We start from the raw sequence: 15,813 nt of genomic DNA on the forward strand, positions 1-15,813 counted from the left end.
AAAATTTAAATAAAAAATAAGCATATGCTAAAATTGTCCATGGCTAGAACAATGACACTTTGTGCAACAATGTCACCAAGTATGCCATAGCATTACTGAAACCAGCAGTGGGTCAGAACCAAAATTATTGAGGGTTCTCCCCTACATTACATTAGGCTGCGGCTGTATCACCATCGGCAACCAAGCACAGATATTGCAGTGAAAGAGTGATGGACCACACATCGTCAGGTGGATGTACAGTACAGACCAAAAGTTTGGACACACCTTCTCATTCAAAGAGTTTTCTTTATTTTCATGACTATGAAGGAATCAAAACTATGAATTAACACATGTGGAATTATATACATAACAAACAAGTGTGAAACAACTGAAAATATGTCATATTCTAGGTTCTTCAAAGTAGCCACCTTTTGCTTTGATTACTGCTTTGCACACTCTTGGCATTCTCTTGATGAGCTTCAAGAGGTAGTCACCTGAAATGGTCTTCCAACAGTCTTGAAGGAGTTCCCAGAGATGCTTAGCACTTGTTGGCCCTTTTGCCTTCACTCTGCGGTCCAGCTCACCCCAAACCATCTCGATTGGGTTCAGGTCCGGTGACTGTGGAGGCCAGGTCATCTGGCGCAGCACCCCATCACTCTCCTTCATGGTCAAATAGCCCTTACTTTCAAAGTTTTCCCAATTTTTCGGCTGACTGACTGACCTTCATTTCTTAAAGTAATGATGGCCACTCGTTTTTCTTTACTTAGCTGCTTTTTTCTTGCCATAATACAAATGCTAACAGTCTATTCAGTAGGACTATCAGCTGTGTATCCACCTGACTTCTCCTCAACGCAACTGATGGTCCCAACCCCATTTATAAGGCAAGAAATCCCACTTATTAAATCTGACAGGGCACACCTGTGAAGTGAAAACCATTTCAGGGGTCTACCTCTTGAAGCTCATCAAGAGAATGCCAAGAGTGTGCAAAGCAGTAATCAAAGCAAAAGGTGGCTACTTTGAAGAACCTAGAATATGACATATTTTCAGTTGTTTCACACTTGTTTGTTATGTATATAATTCCACATGTGTTAATTCATAGTTTTGATGCCTTCATAGTCATGAAAATAAAGAAAACTCTTTGAATGAGAAGGTGTGTCCAAACTTTTGGTCTGTACTGTAGATCATGATGAGGGTCCCAAGCCGTATTGTGGCTACCATATTGGACAGCAATTCCCAAATACCCTCTGAGTATATATAGGGATGCTATGTGGACCTGACACACTAGAACTGTGATGGCTAACCTCCGGCACTCCAGCTGTGGTAAAACTACGACTCCCAAGATGCCCCCTTGCTTGGCTGTTCTCAGAACTCCATAGAAATAAAATGTAGCATGCTGGGAGTCGTAGTTTTACCACAGCTGGAGATTAGCCATCACTGCCCTCCTAGACACGGGACTTAAAAGGAAACCTCAGTTCTACTGTCAATTCTGTCAGGTCTCATGGGGTAAGATTATAACCGTGCATTGTATATGCATTATTAAAATGGCTTTTCCAGAACAGGTAATTCAAGGGTAAGCGTTTGCAATTTCCATTTCCTAGAGAAGAACCGCCCACACAAATCAAAATCCTCCTCCACATACTCCTCGGCGTGAAAAGAGCATTGCAGATACTAGTTCACAGCTTTTACAACATAGTAATGCTATAAAAAGCTCAAACGATCCGTAGCTACCAACTCCCACTAAGTAAAGCGACAGCAGTCATGTGGCACGTGCCATTACCCAGGGCTTGTTTCAGGGAGCTGGATTTAGAACCATGGCATTCTCAAAAGGGAAACATGGCTTTTAAACATATTCTCTGCTATATCATGCGTGTTGTCTTCCATTCCCAGCTAAAGCTAAATCTATATTTATGGCACAGTCCGATACCTCAGGTTAAATAATGGACACCTTAAAGGTGTTTTCTGACAGAGAACACCTATCCTGAAGAGGGGCTAAGTGTCTGATCGCTGAGGTCATCACGTGAAACGACTGGTAGTGCACGTGTGACCACTGTTCCATTCACTTCTATGGGACTGACAGAGATAGATTAGAGCGCCATCTCTGTCATTAAGCACGTAGATGACTAGTCACAGCGGGGACCTCCATGGTGTTGATGCATGACCACTACAAACAGTGATTGGCTGCAGTGTCACATGTCATCGGTGCTCCCCAGTAAACAGAGACTGGTGGGGGACCAGGAAATGGTAGGCATGGGATTCTTTGTTAAATAATTAAAATAAAGGGGTTGTCTCGCTTCAGCAAACGGCATTTATCATGTAGACAAAGTTACTACAAGGCACTTACCAATGTATTGTGATTGGCCATATTGCCTCCTTTGCTGGCTTGATTCAGTTTTCCATCGCCTTATACACTGCTCGTTTCCATGGTTACGACCACCCTGCAATCCAGCAGCGGCGGTCGTGCTTGCACACTATAGGAACAAGCTCCAGCCTATGCGCACTCCCACAGTCCCTGCTACCAGAGAGGTCGGCGCTTTTTCTATAGTGTGCAAGCACGACCACCAGTGCTGGATTGCAGGGTGGTCAGAGCAGTGTATAATGTGATGGAAAAATGAATCCAGCCAGCAAAGAAGGCAATATGGACAATCACAATACATTAGTAAGTGTCTTAGTAAATAACTTTGTAATCACCCTTATAGATCCTACACTTAGGTACAATATTACCTTAACTGAAACACTCCACAGTTATAATATGCTTCAATATAGAGGAGTCAATAACGTTCCTTAAAAATTAATACATTTTATAGATACATCATTATAAAAAATAAACAAGAAAACAATAAATATATATAGACAAGTAGGGAATACAAAAAATATACCCATGCCACTGTATTGCACTTCACTAACTTCGTAGTGCCCGTATATTTATTAGAACATATCTAACCTAAAAGCATCCATGAAATCGGAGCATGATATAGCTACAAACTTAGGTGCAGGATAGGTGCCTTTCCTATAAGTCCTTCCTCCCCAAAATCAAAATGGTGCCTCTCTGTGATGCAATCGGTGATGTCAAAACCGACCGCACCACCAACTCATTAGATGCAATAAAGAGAAGGGACAAAGACTGGCCAATACGAAGTTAGAGTGACTGAATAATGCAGTGTTTATATAGAAGTACCTTAGTGCGAGTGGCAGGGGATCCTCTACGCGCGTTTCTAGCTTCGTCAGGAGGAGTGGCTATACATGGGGATCTACCACATATTTAAATTGGGCCTCCACCAATGAGCTGCCCCATAGCATATCACATGACCTTCACAGTCGCCATCTTACGGCGCATGATCCGTCCTCTCAGCTGGAGAATAATTCACTTCTCCCCCGCCCCCGAGACGGAGACGCCGTCTCCATGGAGAAGGAAAGAAGCGTTCCCGCCGGAAGGCTTTCATGCGCAATGGCGAAGGAGGTGGAATAATGTGGAGACCGGTCTTAAGATGGAAAAATATTGAAATTAATATTCCTGATGAGCAGAATACCAAAGGGCCTCTCTACACGGGACTAAGTACATATATCACAACTGCTTAAATTAATATACGTGACTAATGAGTCCATTCTTATTACTGACGTGCCAATACTATACCAAAGGATAAAAGACAGGACGAGGTCAAAATAAAACACACATCACTATTACATCAATGACTATAAGTGGCTTGTGAATCTACCTATTAAATGCATTCCCTATATATATTTATTGTTTTCGTGTTCATTTTTTATAATGATGCATCAATAAAACTAAATTATTGAGGAACGTTATTGACTCCGTCTCTATATTGAAGCATATTAGTAAAGAACTTTGTCTACATGATAAATGCTATTTGCTGAAGCGGATCAGTAGAGGCGCCGTGAAAGTGTGAGCGCCACTCATCTGCTTATTCTGCATTCACGATATAAAGGGCCTTTCCCTCCTTTTGATGCACTGAGACGCTGTAGTACCAGGCAGATGTGTTTCAGAGTATTGTAATGCCACTTGAAAAAGAGATAATTAGAGATTTCAGAGGGCAACCCTGGCTGCGTCTGTGTGAACAGAGGGAAAACAATACTAGCTGGAATACACTGAATAAAAAAATTTTTTAAAAAAACACGAATTTCACTCAGGCATCAAATTAGGGCATTCATTTTGATTAAAAGAATCTCATTCCCCAGACAAATGGCTCTATAAATAGAAAAGCGGAATATTATTTCTTCTGCTCGCAAAACCGGGAGAAGAGAACTTGTCGCCAAGCGGGGAATTAGCATACATTAACTTGTTCTCATCTAAATACGTATTACAGAGCCTGTCCCCGAGATAGGTCCTGTTGTGAGGGCTTCCAATCTTCTCAGCGTAATATTGTCAAGTTCGGCAAATATTAAGTGGATTTAAATAGCTTTTCAGGAACGGGGGCAGTACCCCGCCGCTTTCATATTTATTTATTTTTTACAGTCAAATGTCAGTCTTAGAATTACAGTAATAAACCCCGGAGATGTTTAACCCTATTACCTCTGATGAAGTCTTAAAGGGGTTCTGCACTTTGTTTTAACTGATGATCTATCCTCTGGATAGATCAGCATCTGACCGTCGGGAGTCCGACACCCGGGACCCCCGCCGATCAGCTGTTTGAGAAGGCAGCGACGCTCCAGCCTTCTCACTGTTTACCGCCGGCCGAGTGACGTCACGACTAGCATCAACTTGCCTGGGTGGGGCTAAGCTCAGTTCACTTGCATGGAGCTTAGCCGCGCCCAGGCCAGTGATACTAGTCGTGACGTCACTGGGCCAGCGGGAAACAGTGAAAAGCTGCTGGAGCACCGCTGCCTTCTCAAACAGCTGATCTGCAGGGGTCCCGGGTGTCGGACCCCCGACGGTCAGATGCTGATGATCTATCCAGAGGATAGATCATCAAAGTGCAGAACCCCTTTAAGACTTTGTTACACTTCCTTGGCACCGGAAGAACAACACAGGAAGGGTGCTATGTCCAGGGATGTAGCAGCTTACCCCGTCAATAGTAGATGAAAAACGGACAGCACTCCAGGTAAAAGTTGATGGTGTTTATTCACCCATGTGGATGGCAACGTTTCAGCTCATACAAGAGCCTTTGTCAAGCTTGACAAAGGCTCTTGTATGAGCTGAAACGTTGCCATCCACATGGGTGAATAAACACCATCAACTTTTACCTGGAGTGCTGTCCGTTTTTCATCTACTATATATATATTTATCTATCTATATTAGGGCTGACTGTCGACCTGTCCGGTTTGGACACGATATTGGAGCCATAATCCGTCCAGAAATACAGTACATGCTTCAGTGGAAGGAAGAGCAGTTACCACAACACTAACAATAGTCATGAGGACGGAGAACCTTCAGTGGCACGCTCCCCCACCCTGTCCTGACCCCTGTAATCGATCACTAGCACACACAGTGAAGCAGGAGGGCACAGTTGTGACGTCACCCACCAGCATCTCGCCTGTCTCTCCATTCTCAAGAAGTCAACCAGAAAAGGAGCCAAGAGCCACAGGGAACAAAGGTTAACTCATCCTATTTTTGAAAGTGCCTTCAAAAGGTCACATTTATGTCCAGGTCCTCTTGTCAGTCACCTCCCTGATATACATAGTAACAGTTTATAAGGCTGAAATAAGACATCTGTACATCCAGTTCAGTCAGTTGTCCTGTAACTTGATCCAGAAGAAGGCGAAAAAACCTCATGAGGTAGAAGCCAAGTTTCCTAATTTTAGGGTAAAAAAAATCCTTCCCGACTCCAATCAGGCAATCAGAATAACTCCCTGGATCACCGACCCCTCTCTAGTAGCTATAGCCTGTAATATTATTACACTCCAGAAATACATCCAGGCCCCTCCTGAATTCCTTTATTGTACTCACCATCACCACCTCCTCAGGCAGAGAGCTCCATAGTCTCACTGCTCTTACCGTAAAGAACCCTCTTCTATGTTTGTGTACAAACCTTCTTTCCTCCAGACGCAGAGGATGCCCCTCATCACAGTCACAGTACTGGGGATAAATAGATGATGGGAGAGATCTCTGTACTGACCCCTGATATATTTATACAAAGTTTTTAGAGCGCCATTTCCCGAACTCTGGTTCGGTTCCAAGTGGTACCTTAGAACCGAACCAGAGTTCGGGAAATGTTTTTTTACAGTATAAATCAATTTCTGAAGTTATTATGCGAAGTCTCACGAGACTTCACGAAGTAATAACTTCGGCTCATCGGAGCCAATACATTCTAATACTGTACGGAGCGCTCGCTCCGTACAGTATTGAAACAAAGTTTTATACGAATCAACTTCGGATGTTTCATCTGAAGTTGATTCGCTCATCCCTACTGGCAACCAAAGAGGGTCAGTTTTTGTGGAGGTATTTTGTGCTGCTGGGGCAGTATTTAATGATGCACTGTGGTACAATGTGCTGCCATGCGGTATTGATGACCCCGTCTACTTCTGTTGACCCTGTCAGTTTGAGCCCCACTACAAAATAGGGCACTTTTACTTTTTTTTTCCCAGGGCCACTAAGTTTTCAGGCCACCCCTGGATCTGGCCCATCCATGCATTACATTGAATGACCGCCATCTAATACTTTTCCAGTGTCTGGCCAGCAGTGGCTTCCTTCAGCAATAAAAGCTTATCATCAGGGTTTGAGAAGCTCGACCTGTAGCGATCAGCTCATCCCTACGTCAGGGTTGAGGCCATGAGCCATTTCCAAAACTGTAAAATGGCTTCAAAAGGTGAATCCTCTCTTTAAGGGCTCATGCACATGGCCGTAGCCATTTATTTATTTTTTAATCAGAATCATTTTTATTGATTGTCAATAAAGTTATTAACAAAATAAAGATTTGTTTACAATAACAAAGATCCTGTCAGTCTATCCATCAAGTTCTTAGCAACATAATGGATCCATCACTATAGTAACATCGAGTCAGCGTAATATAAGTTACATAGACAGAAACTTGATACTATAAAAATACAGGACATTACAAAAATAATATTAAATAACTACTTAACGTCCAACCAACCCCCCCCCCCCACCCTTTGTTTGATCCCGCAGAGAGATAGTTACATAATTTTTATTTATTTATTAATCATATCTCAAAAAGGCCATTTCAATGAGAGCCAATATTAAAGTGGTTGTGCGACTTTCCCCAGTAGACCGCTTGTGTTAAAGGGGTTGTCCGGGTTCAGAGCTGAACCCGGACATACCCTTTTTTTTCACCCAGACAGCCCCCCTGAGGCTAGCATCGGAGCATCTCATGCTCCGATGCGCTCCCGTGCCCTGCACTAAATCGTGCAGGACACGGGCTTTTTTGTTTTCAATAACACACTGCCGGGCGGTAACTTTCGCCAGGCAGTGTGTTCGGTGACGTCACCGTCTCTGAGGGGCGGGCTTTAGCTCTGCCCTAGCCGTTTTACTGGCTAGGGCAGAGCTAAATCCCGCCCATCAGTGCCGGTGACGTCACCGGGGTTCCTGTCAGCCCCATGGAGAGCCCCGGTACGTCACCCGAACTCCCAAAAATGCCTTTGCCCTGTGCCATTTAGCTCAGGGCAAAGTAGAGCATCAGAGCATGAACTGCTCCGATGCTCATGTCAGGGGGGCTGCCTGGGTGAAAATGGAGGGATGTCCGGGTTCAGCTCTGAACCCGGACAACCCCTTTAAGGTAAGTGGCCCAGTAGGGATAATTGCCCTCTTATGCAATCTCTTGTCAGTGCTAATGAAGCCAGACTCCCAGCTTCCAACCAGCCCTTCCATATTAACAGGAATTTGTTTGGACATTTTCTTTTGACATAAACCCCTCTTTCAAGGCGTAAAACTGTATTCAACCCATTTATATATTCCTGTGTGTTGGGTGGATTTCCCGGTATCCAATGTTTAGCAATTAAAACCCTCGCCTGAAACAGCATTCTGTGAATACATAGAGACATTTTATCGTCTATTCCTGGAGAATTCAGTATACCCAATACACAGACTCTGGGATCATTAGGCAATCTTATCTGAGTCGTAACTGTTATGATTTCACGTATATCTTCCCAATATTTCCCCAATTTTTGCCAATTCCAAACCATATGAAGCAATGTCGCTTCTGTTGCTCCACAGCGAGGGCATGTGGAGTCCGGTCGTGCGCCTATTTTAAATAGAAATTTTGGGGTTCTATACACTCGGTGTATTAAGTATAGCTGAGACAATCTCTGAGATTCGTTCAGTGTAAGACTAGTAGTTAAAGAGGACCTTTCATTACAATAAAAAATCTAAAATAAGCATACAGACATGGAGAGCGGCGCCCAGGGATCTCCCTGCACTTACTATTATCCCTGGGCGCCGCTCCGTTCTCCCGGTATAGGCTCCGGTAGCTTCTGATTTTCGGCTCAACTGGGAGGAGCCTGCTCTTGTAATGAAAGGTCCTCTTTAAAGCCAGAACATCAGTCCATTGTTCTTGAGATATTGTCCCTATATCCTCTTCCCATTTTCCTTTTACCACCAAGGGAGTTGAGGAAGCATTGGCGTCAATTATAAATTTATATAGTCGGGATATCAGGCCTTTGGCAGACCTGCCCTCCAGTAACTGTTTCACCACAGGAGGAGAGGCGACAATTACAATACCCTTTGGAAATTGCGTTTGACATGCATGTCTTAATTGGAGGAATTGAAAAAATGCCGTTTTGGGTAGGCCAAACTCTTCCTGGAGTTGGGTAAAAGATTTAAACATTCCATGTGATTGAATTTGGCCTAGAAACAATATGCCCCTCTCCTCCCATGGCGAAAGGCCGTAGTCATTTTTGCAGTCCACAAGACATAGATACCGGCCGTGTGTGTTCTGTCTTTTCCTGAACGGAACGTCCTGCCATCGATAGAACAGTCATATCATTGTCTGTAAAACGGACAACTATAGGACATGTTCTAATTTTTTTGCGGGTGCCGCGAAACAGACATATGGATGCGGATCACACATGGAGCGCTGTCCACACCTTTTGCGGCCCCAGTGAAGTGAAAGGGTCCTCATCAGACCTGCAAAAAAATGCAGACAAAAACACGGTCGTGTGCATGAGCCCTAAATAAAATGTCCGCCATTTTCTGAAGTATATCACTATGCATAGTAAATCCGATGTTAGAGTAGCAGCCATAATCTGACATAAATATTTCTCCAATTTACACACGTTTTTTCTTCCCGTTTGAAAAAAGAAGAAGAAACCGTGCAGCACAGTACCGCTAGACTGGTTGTCACCTCAGAATTAAGAGTCTCAGCAAAAGACTGCTAACCTGCCATGTAACTGACAGAACATGTGGCAAAACGGCAGGTAGCCGTCAGCCTTATAATCCGATTCACACCTGGCAGCTGCTGAAAAAAATAACTGCAAATATGTAATGTGAATATATAATAAGTAAAGTGTGAACCTGACTTTAGAAATCTATTTTAGAACCGTGCATTCACCTAACCACTGGCTCGTACCATCAGGTTGCAGTAAATAACATACAGGAGAGCCTAGCCTCATCACCTGCAGTACAGTTTTGGGTTAGAATACCATTTTTGGGCACCTTTAAATAGTAGAATAGAGGAGATGTGCTAAAACAGAATTCACAATCAGTTTTTAAAGTAATAGCAAATCACTTACCTTGAGTCTCGATTGCTACTTCATCTTGATTCAAGAGATCACAGCTATCATTATCCCTACTGGAAAAAAAATAAAAAATAGTGAACGCCACTGTCTGAAGATGTCGAAAGGTTTTTTTCTCAAAAGGACAACCGTTTTTTCAGAAGAAAGATCCATGGGCAATCAGTGGATTTCTGCAGGTTCTGGTCCTAAGACCACCTGCGATCTGCTGATCTAGGCCTCATGTACACAACCATGTCAGTTTTGCAGTCCGCAAACTGTGGATGCGGTCTGTGTGCCATCCGTATTTTTATTTTTTGGGCGGACCCCAATGTGTTTTGCACGCGCGTGATAAAAAACTGAATGTGGTACCTAGACCCGAACTTTTTCACAGAAGTTCAGGTTTGGGTTCAAGGTTGTGTAGATTGTATTATTTTCCCTTATAACATGGTTATAAAGGGAAAATAATAGCATTCTGAATACAGAATGCATAGTACAATAGGGCTGGAGGGGTTAAAAAAAAAAAATCTAAATAATTTAACTCACCTTTATCCACTTGTTCGCGCAGCCGGCATCTCTTCTGTCTTCTTCTTTGAGGAATAGGACCTTTGATGACGTCACTACGCTCATCACATGATCCATCACCATGGAGATGGATCAGGTGATGGACCATGTGATGAGCACAGTGACATCACCACAGGTCCTTTGCCTCACAGATGAAGACAGAAGAGATGCCGGACTGCGCGAACAAGTGGATAAAGGTGAGTTAACTTATTTTTAAAAAAAATTTAACCCCTCCAGCCCTATTGTACTATGCATTCTGTATTCAGAATGCTATTATTTTCCCTTATAACCATGTTATAAGGGAAAATAATACAATCTACACAACCTTGAACCCAAACCTGAACTTCTGTGACAAAGTTCGGGTCTAGGTACCACATTCAGTTTTTTATCACGCGCGTGCAAAACACATTGGGGTCCGCCCAAAAAATAAAAATACGGATGGCACACAGACCGCATCCACAGTTTGCGGACTGCAAAACTGACATGGTTGTGTACATGAGGCCTAGATCAGCAGATCGCAGGTGGTCTTAGGACCAGAACCTGCAGAAATCCACTGATTGCCCAGGGAAAATAATAATGATCGGGTCCCCATCCCGATCGTCTCCTAGCAACCGTGCGTGAAAATCGCACCGCATCCGCACTTGCTTGCGATTTTCACGCAGCCCCATTCACTTCTATGGGGCCTGCGTTGGGTGAAAAACGCACAAAATAGAGCTTGCTGCGATTTTCACGCAACACACAAGTGATGCGTGAAAATCACTGCTCATGTGCACAGCCCTATAGAAATGAATGGGTCCGGATTCAGTGCGGGTGCAATGCGTTCACCTCATGGATTGCACCCGCGCTGAAAACTCGCCCGTGTGATAGGGGCCTTAGTGCTGGCGTAAGTGGGCAAAAGTCGCAGACTGCGGTGCAACTAACCGTTGCGCCGAAATCTGAACCGGAAATACGCCTAATATAGGAGTATTTCAGGATAATAAATGACCCCTACTGACATCTATAGGTCAGTGGTTTGCATATTGCAGACATATTCTATCTTTGTGTGGAACAGACATATGGATGCGGAAAGCCCATTGATTATTAGTGGGCTTTCGGCATCCGTATGTCCGTTCCACAAAATAGATAGAACGTGTTCTACACTTGTCCACAAACTGCGGACCACGGTCCCACTGAAGTCAATGGGACTGCAAAAAAAATAATAATATGCAGATGCAACACGGACAGAATATGTATTTTGCAATCTGCAGTCCGCAAAATACATACAGTCATTTGTATGTAGCCATAGCTGGGAAAAGTGGTGTCCACCACACATTCTACCTGCAGCCACCACTACAGGTTAACAAGTCACAGTCCTCCTCTTAGCCGCACTCTACAGTGGTTATTACAGCAAGAGACGCCCTTTAATGGTTTTCATATGCTTTTACTGGGACTGAGACAGACACTTTAAGGCCCCTTTCACACAGGCGAGAATTCCATGCGGGTGCAATGTGTGAGGTGAACGCATTGCACCCGCACTGAATCCGGACCCATTCACTTCAATGGGGCCGTGCAGATGAGCGGTGATTTTCACGCATCACCACGGGGTGAGCGCGATTACTTCAAAGGTCCTTTTGCAGGTCCTGAAAGAAGCAGCAAAAAGACGATGCCGGCTGCGCGATCAATTGGATGAGGTGAGTTAATTTTAAAAAAAAAAATTTAACCCCTCAATCCACATTTTAGTAAGCATTCTGTATAAAGAATGCTATTATTTTCCTTTATAACCATGTTATAAGGGAAAATAATAAAGTGAATAGAACACCTAACCCAAACCTGAACTTCAGTGAAGAAGTCCGGGTTCGGGTCTGGGTACCACATTCAGTTTTTTTCTCACGCACGTGCAAAACGCATTGCACTCGCGTGGAAAAAACTGAACATCGGAACGCAATCGCTGTCAAAACTGACTGCAATTGCGTGCCTACTCGCTCGGGTTTCCCGCAATGCACACGCGACGCATCCGGAGCAAATCCGGGACGCCCGTGTGAAAAAGGCCTAAGAGAATCGCACACTTTGTACTTCCATTTCATTATGTATGACAGGGATGGCCAACCTGCGGCTCTCCAGCTGCTGTAAAACTACAACTCCCCCCCCCATGCCCTGCTGTAGGCTGAAAGCTGTAGGCAGTGGCCAGCGGCAGCCGCGCACAGTGGGGAGGGAGGGACTCCCTCCTTCTCCACTGTGCCGGCTCAGGAGAACATGGTGCGCGCCGAGAGCACGATCATTCACTACCGCTCTGTGGTCATATTGCGGTCCGGCGATATAGGCGATATGCACAAAATCCATATCGTGGCACAAATTTATATTGCATATCGCCTATATTGCCTATATCGCCCACCCCTATGTGGGCATGCTGGGAGTTGTAGTTTTGTAACAGCTGGAGAGCCTCAGGTTGGCCATCCCTGATGTATGAGATCACAGAATAACAAAACATTGCTATATTCTAGGACAGCTTAAGGGATAACTAACTGAGGCCTCGTGCACATGGCCGTGCCCGTATTGCGGCCCGCAAACTGTCACTCTATAAGGATGGGGGGAACAGCACCCCTATTCTCAAGGTCAAAGTGGGTCCCAGCAGTTGGACCCACGACAGTGAGCAATCCCTATTCTGTGGATAGAAAATAGTGTCTTCTATGTGGAATACCCCTTTAAGAGCTTTAAGGGCTAGGTGACACCTGCAGGGCCCGTCACACATACTGGCACACACCAGGTACCTTGACTGTGCAGGTACACAGCAGATTACACTTTTAAGCTGTCTATACATGTGGGACTAGACAAACCATGTGATATTTTTCGATCTTCTATATGACAAAGAGTTTATCATGACATAAGTCATGGCAAATTGTTGGTATGACCTAAAACTATGTCCATGTAACCTCAGAATTTAAAAAAAATACAATTCTAAGACATACCAGTTGTCTAGAAGTGATCGCCACTGCCTAAGCTGTTCTTCAAGTTGCTTCTCTTCTTCTTTGCACCTAAGAAGAGCCTGATTCAGCAGGGACAGCAGCCTGTGGGAGCAGAGATGAATGTACAGTACAGCAGATGCATTCTGTTATATACAACGTCAGGTGAGATACAATGCACAAAATAAATGGGTCCGAAAAAAGAAAAACAATTAGCGTATATAGGTATCTGAAGACTGGTGGTACCTGTGAGAGCAGGCCGAAGACAACATCGTGGAGGCATCTGAACCAGCCCAAGAAAATCCTGTCCTCTGTCACATAAGGGGGAAAAAATGCAGAAGAACACAATACTAGATAAGCAAAGAAAAGAAACCACAACAGCTTATATTCTGATGACGTTGCGCGGATAGGAGCAACGGGGGCGTTGCCGTTACACCTAGAAGCACTGCTCTCTCTGCACTTTGATTGACAGGACCAGGCAGTGCAAATGTCATCACACCTGACCCTGTCATTCAAAGTGGTGAGGGCGCAGCAGTTGCAGAGAGAGCAGAGCCTCTAGGTGTAATGGTAACGCCCCCGTTGCTCCTAGAGGCTCATTTGCATATATTAAAACTTAATTTTTGTCAGCAATGCGGGCAGATATGAACATGGGACTAGGGCTGAAACGATTACTCGCTTAAATCGAGTAATTCGAGTAATTCGTTTGTGTCATGTGACCACGGAGCAGGAGTGAAGCGCTTGCTAACTCACCGCTCCGTGGTCACCCGCTGGCCCGTACCTTGCTGCACTCCACCGAGGGAAACTTTGTGCGCGCGTCCAGCTGCCATGCCGGTCGGCAGTCTGCTGCCTTTCAGTGTGGAGTGTTCTTCCAGCAGCCTCCTCCACAGCGCACCCCCTTTAGTCCTAGGCTGCAGGATGAAGAGGTTGCCTCCGGGAGGAACATGAGAGGGCGCTGCAGGAAGCCAACCACACGCTGAACCGGCCGCCCGAACAGATCAAGGGGGAGATCCAGGAGGAGAATGACGGCTGCGGGCGCAGAGCAGGGGCACGGCCGCGGGCAGCTTAAATCCCCGGCCCTTACAAGAGCCTATCGGAGTGGTGGGCAAGCAGCCTGGGGATCCTTATGTCAAGCAGAAGCGGGACATGATCAAGGAGGTGAGGAGCCTGGGGAGTGAGGCTGGTGTAACAGGTGATGCTGGTACCATGAGCTGGCACTAAAGGATGACATGACGGGTCACGCTGGTGCAGCACTTTATGTCCTAACTTTACGTTAACCATGTGGGATCAGGGCTCAGTGCCAGTTTACAGCGGTATGCGGGTCATGCAACTTATTGTGGTAGCTGGCATCTACCAGGCATGATGCTTCACAGCTTATGCCTTGATGGCACTGGGGGGGCAAGCTGATGGCACTGGGGGGGCAAGCTGATGGCACTGGGGGGGGCAAGCTGATGGCACTGGGGGGGGCAAGCTGATGGCACTGGGGGGGGCAAGCTGATGGCACTGGGGGGGGGCAAGCTGATGGCACTGGGGGGGGGCAAGCTGATGGCACTGGGGGGGGGCAAGCTGATGGCACTGGGGGGGGGCAAGCTGATGGCACTGGGGGGGGGGCAAGCTGATGGCACTGGGGGGGGGCAAGCTGATGGCACTGGGGGGGGGGGGCAAGCTGATGGCACTGGGGGGCAAGCTGATGGCACTGGGGGGGCAAGCTGATGGCACTGGGGGGGCAAGCTGATGCACTAGGGCTGATTGTGCGGGGGGGGGGGGGGGGGGGGGTAACGAAGGGTGTTAGGGACTGATGAGTTTTTATAAAGGAAAACCGTCTATAAATTCATTTTTTCTTATTAGATTACCCGATTAATCATAAAAAATAATCGGTAGAATACTCTTCTCAAATTTAAAAAAAATTAATAACCCACAGCCATCACGTAAGACTCCTCTCTGATGGCTGCAAGTGGTGGGACTCGGGGAGGGGACCATGATGACGTCACTGCAGACTGTAGTCACCTGTAGCCGGAAGTAAACTAAATTAGAGGATCGACTAGAAAGTAAGACTGATACCCACGGCGGCAGCCATAGTTGTGCCCATTACCTGCCCGCCAGATCCTGGACGTCACACCGCAGAACGCCCGGGAAAGAACCCGACCATCAGCCCAGAGGAAGTAGAGGAGCGAGAAGTGAACTACCGGCCTTAGCAACCGTTACTATGCAGGGCAAGCCTAACCGCTCCGCCAATCAACGAACGTAATACATCCAAGAGCGAGGACGAATAGCCTATGAGTGGACGTCTTTTATTTCAAGCGCAGAAGGCGGGAGATTTTTTTTTTAAACCGAACTTTATTGACACTTTAGACTGTTGAGATGCGTTTTTTTTTTTTTTTTTTGTAGAATCCTGATGGTTTTTCTTACAGTCTGCTACCGCGTTTACAATGAGGCTGCACATTTGTAAACTGCGGTCTACTATAGGGGTGACATGCGCTTCAGTTACACTGCTGCAGTGCTATACTGAGGAGAATTTTCCGAGACAGACCGTCAGAATGGCGCTGCATGTACAATATTCCTCATTATAGGGCATGCTTTTTGAGGAATGGGGTGTAGCCTTGGAAGCACTAGCAAATTTGGGGGGTTCATAGTGTTCCCTTGCTCCCTGTGTTCCCCAAATTTACACTTGAAGCAAAAATAAAATGACGCTTATGACTTAAAGGGTCACTCTACT

The 15,813-nt window shown here is 45.5% G+C and overlaps 1 protein-coding gene across 2 annotated transcripts in view; it reads right to left on the minus strand.

The window, feature by feature from the left end:
* TEDC2 (tubulin epsilon and delta complex 2) overlaps nucleotides 1-15,260 on the minus strand; it is a 40,431-nt gene extending 25,171 nt beyond the window's left edge. For both annotated transcript variants that reach the window (XM_040439281.1, XM_040439280.1), the window contains exons 1-4: nucleotides 15,190-15,260; nucleotides 13,347-13,418; nucleotides 13,107-13,205; nucleotides 9,619-9,677 (exon numbers count right to left, since the gene is read on the minus strand). In XM_040439281.1, coding sequence (XP_040295215.1) covers nucleotides 9,619-9,677; nucleotides 13,107-13,205; nucleotides 13,347-13,372 — 184 coding nt within the window. In that variant the 5' untranslated portion in view covers nucleotides 13,373-13,418; nucleotides 15,190-15,260. The remainder of the gene's footprint in view (nucleotides 1-9,618; nucleotides 9,678-13,106; nucleotides 13,206-13,346; nucleotides 13,419-15,189) is intronic.
* Between the last annotated feature and the right edge of the window lie 553 nt (nucleotides 15,261-15,813).

Source organism: Bufo bufo, chromosome 7 (assembly GCF_905171765.1).
Source record: "Bufo bufo chromosome 7, aBufBuf1.1, whole genome shotgun sequence".
Taxonomy (NCBI): Eukaryota; Metazoa; Chordata; class Amphibia; order Anura; family Bufonidae; genus Bufo; species Bufo bufo.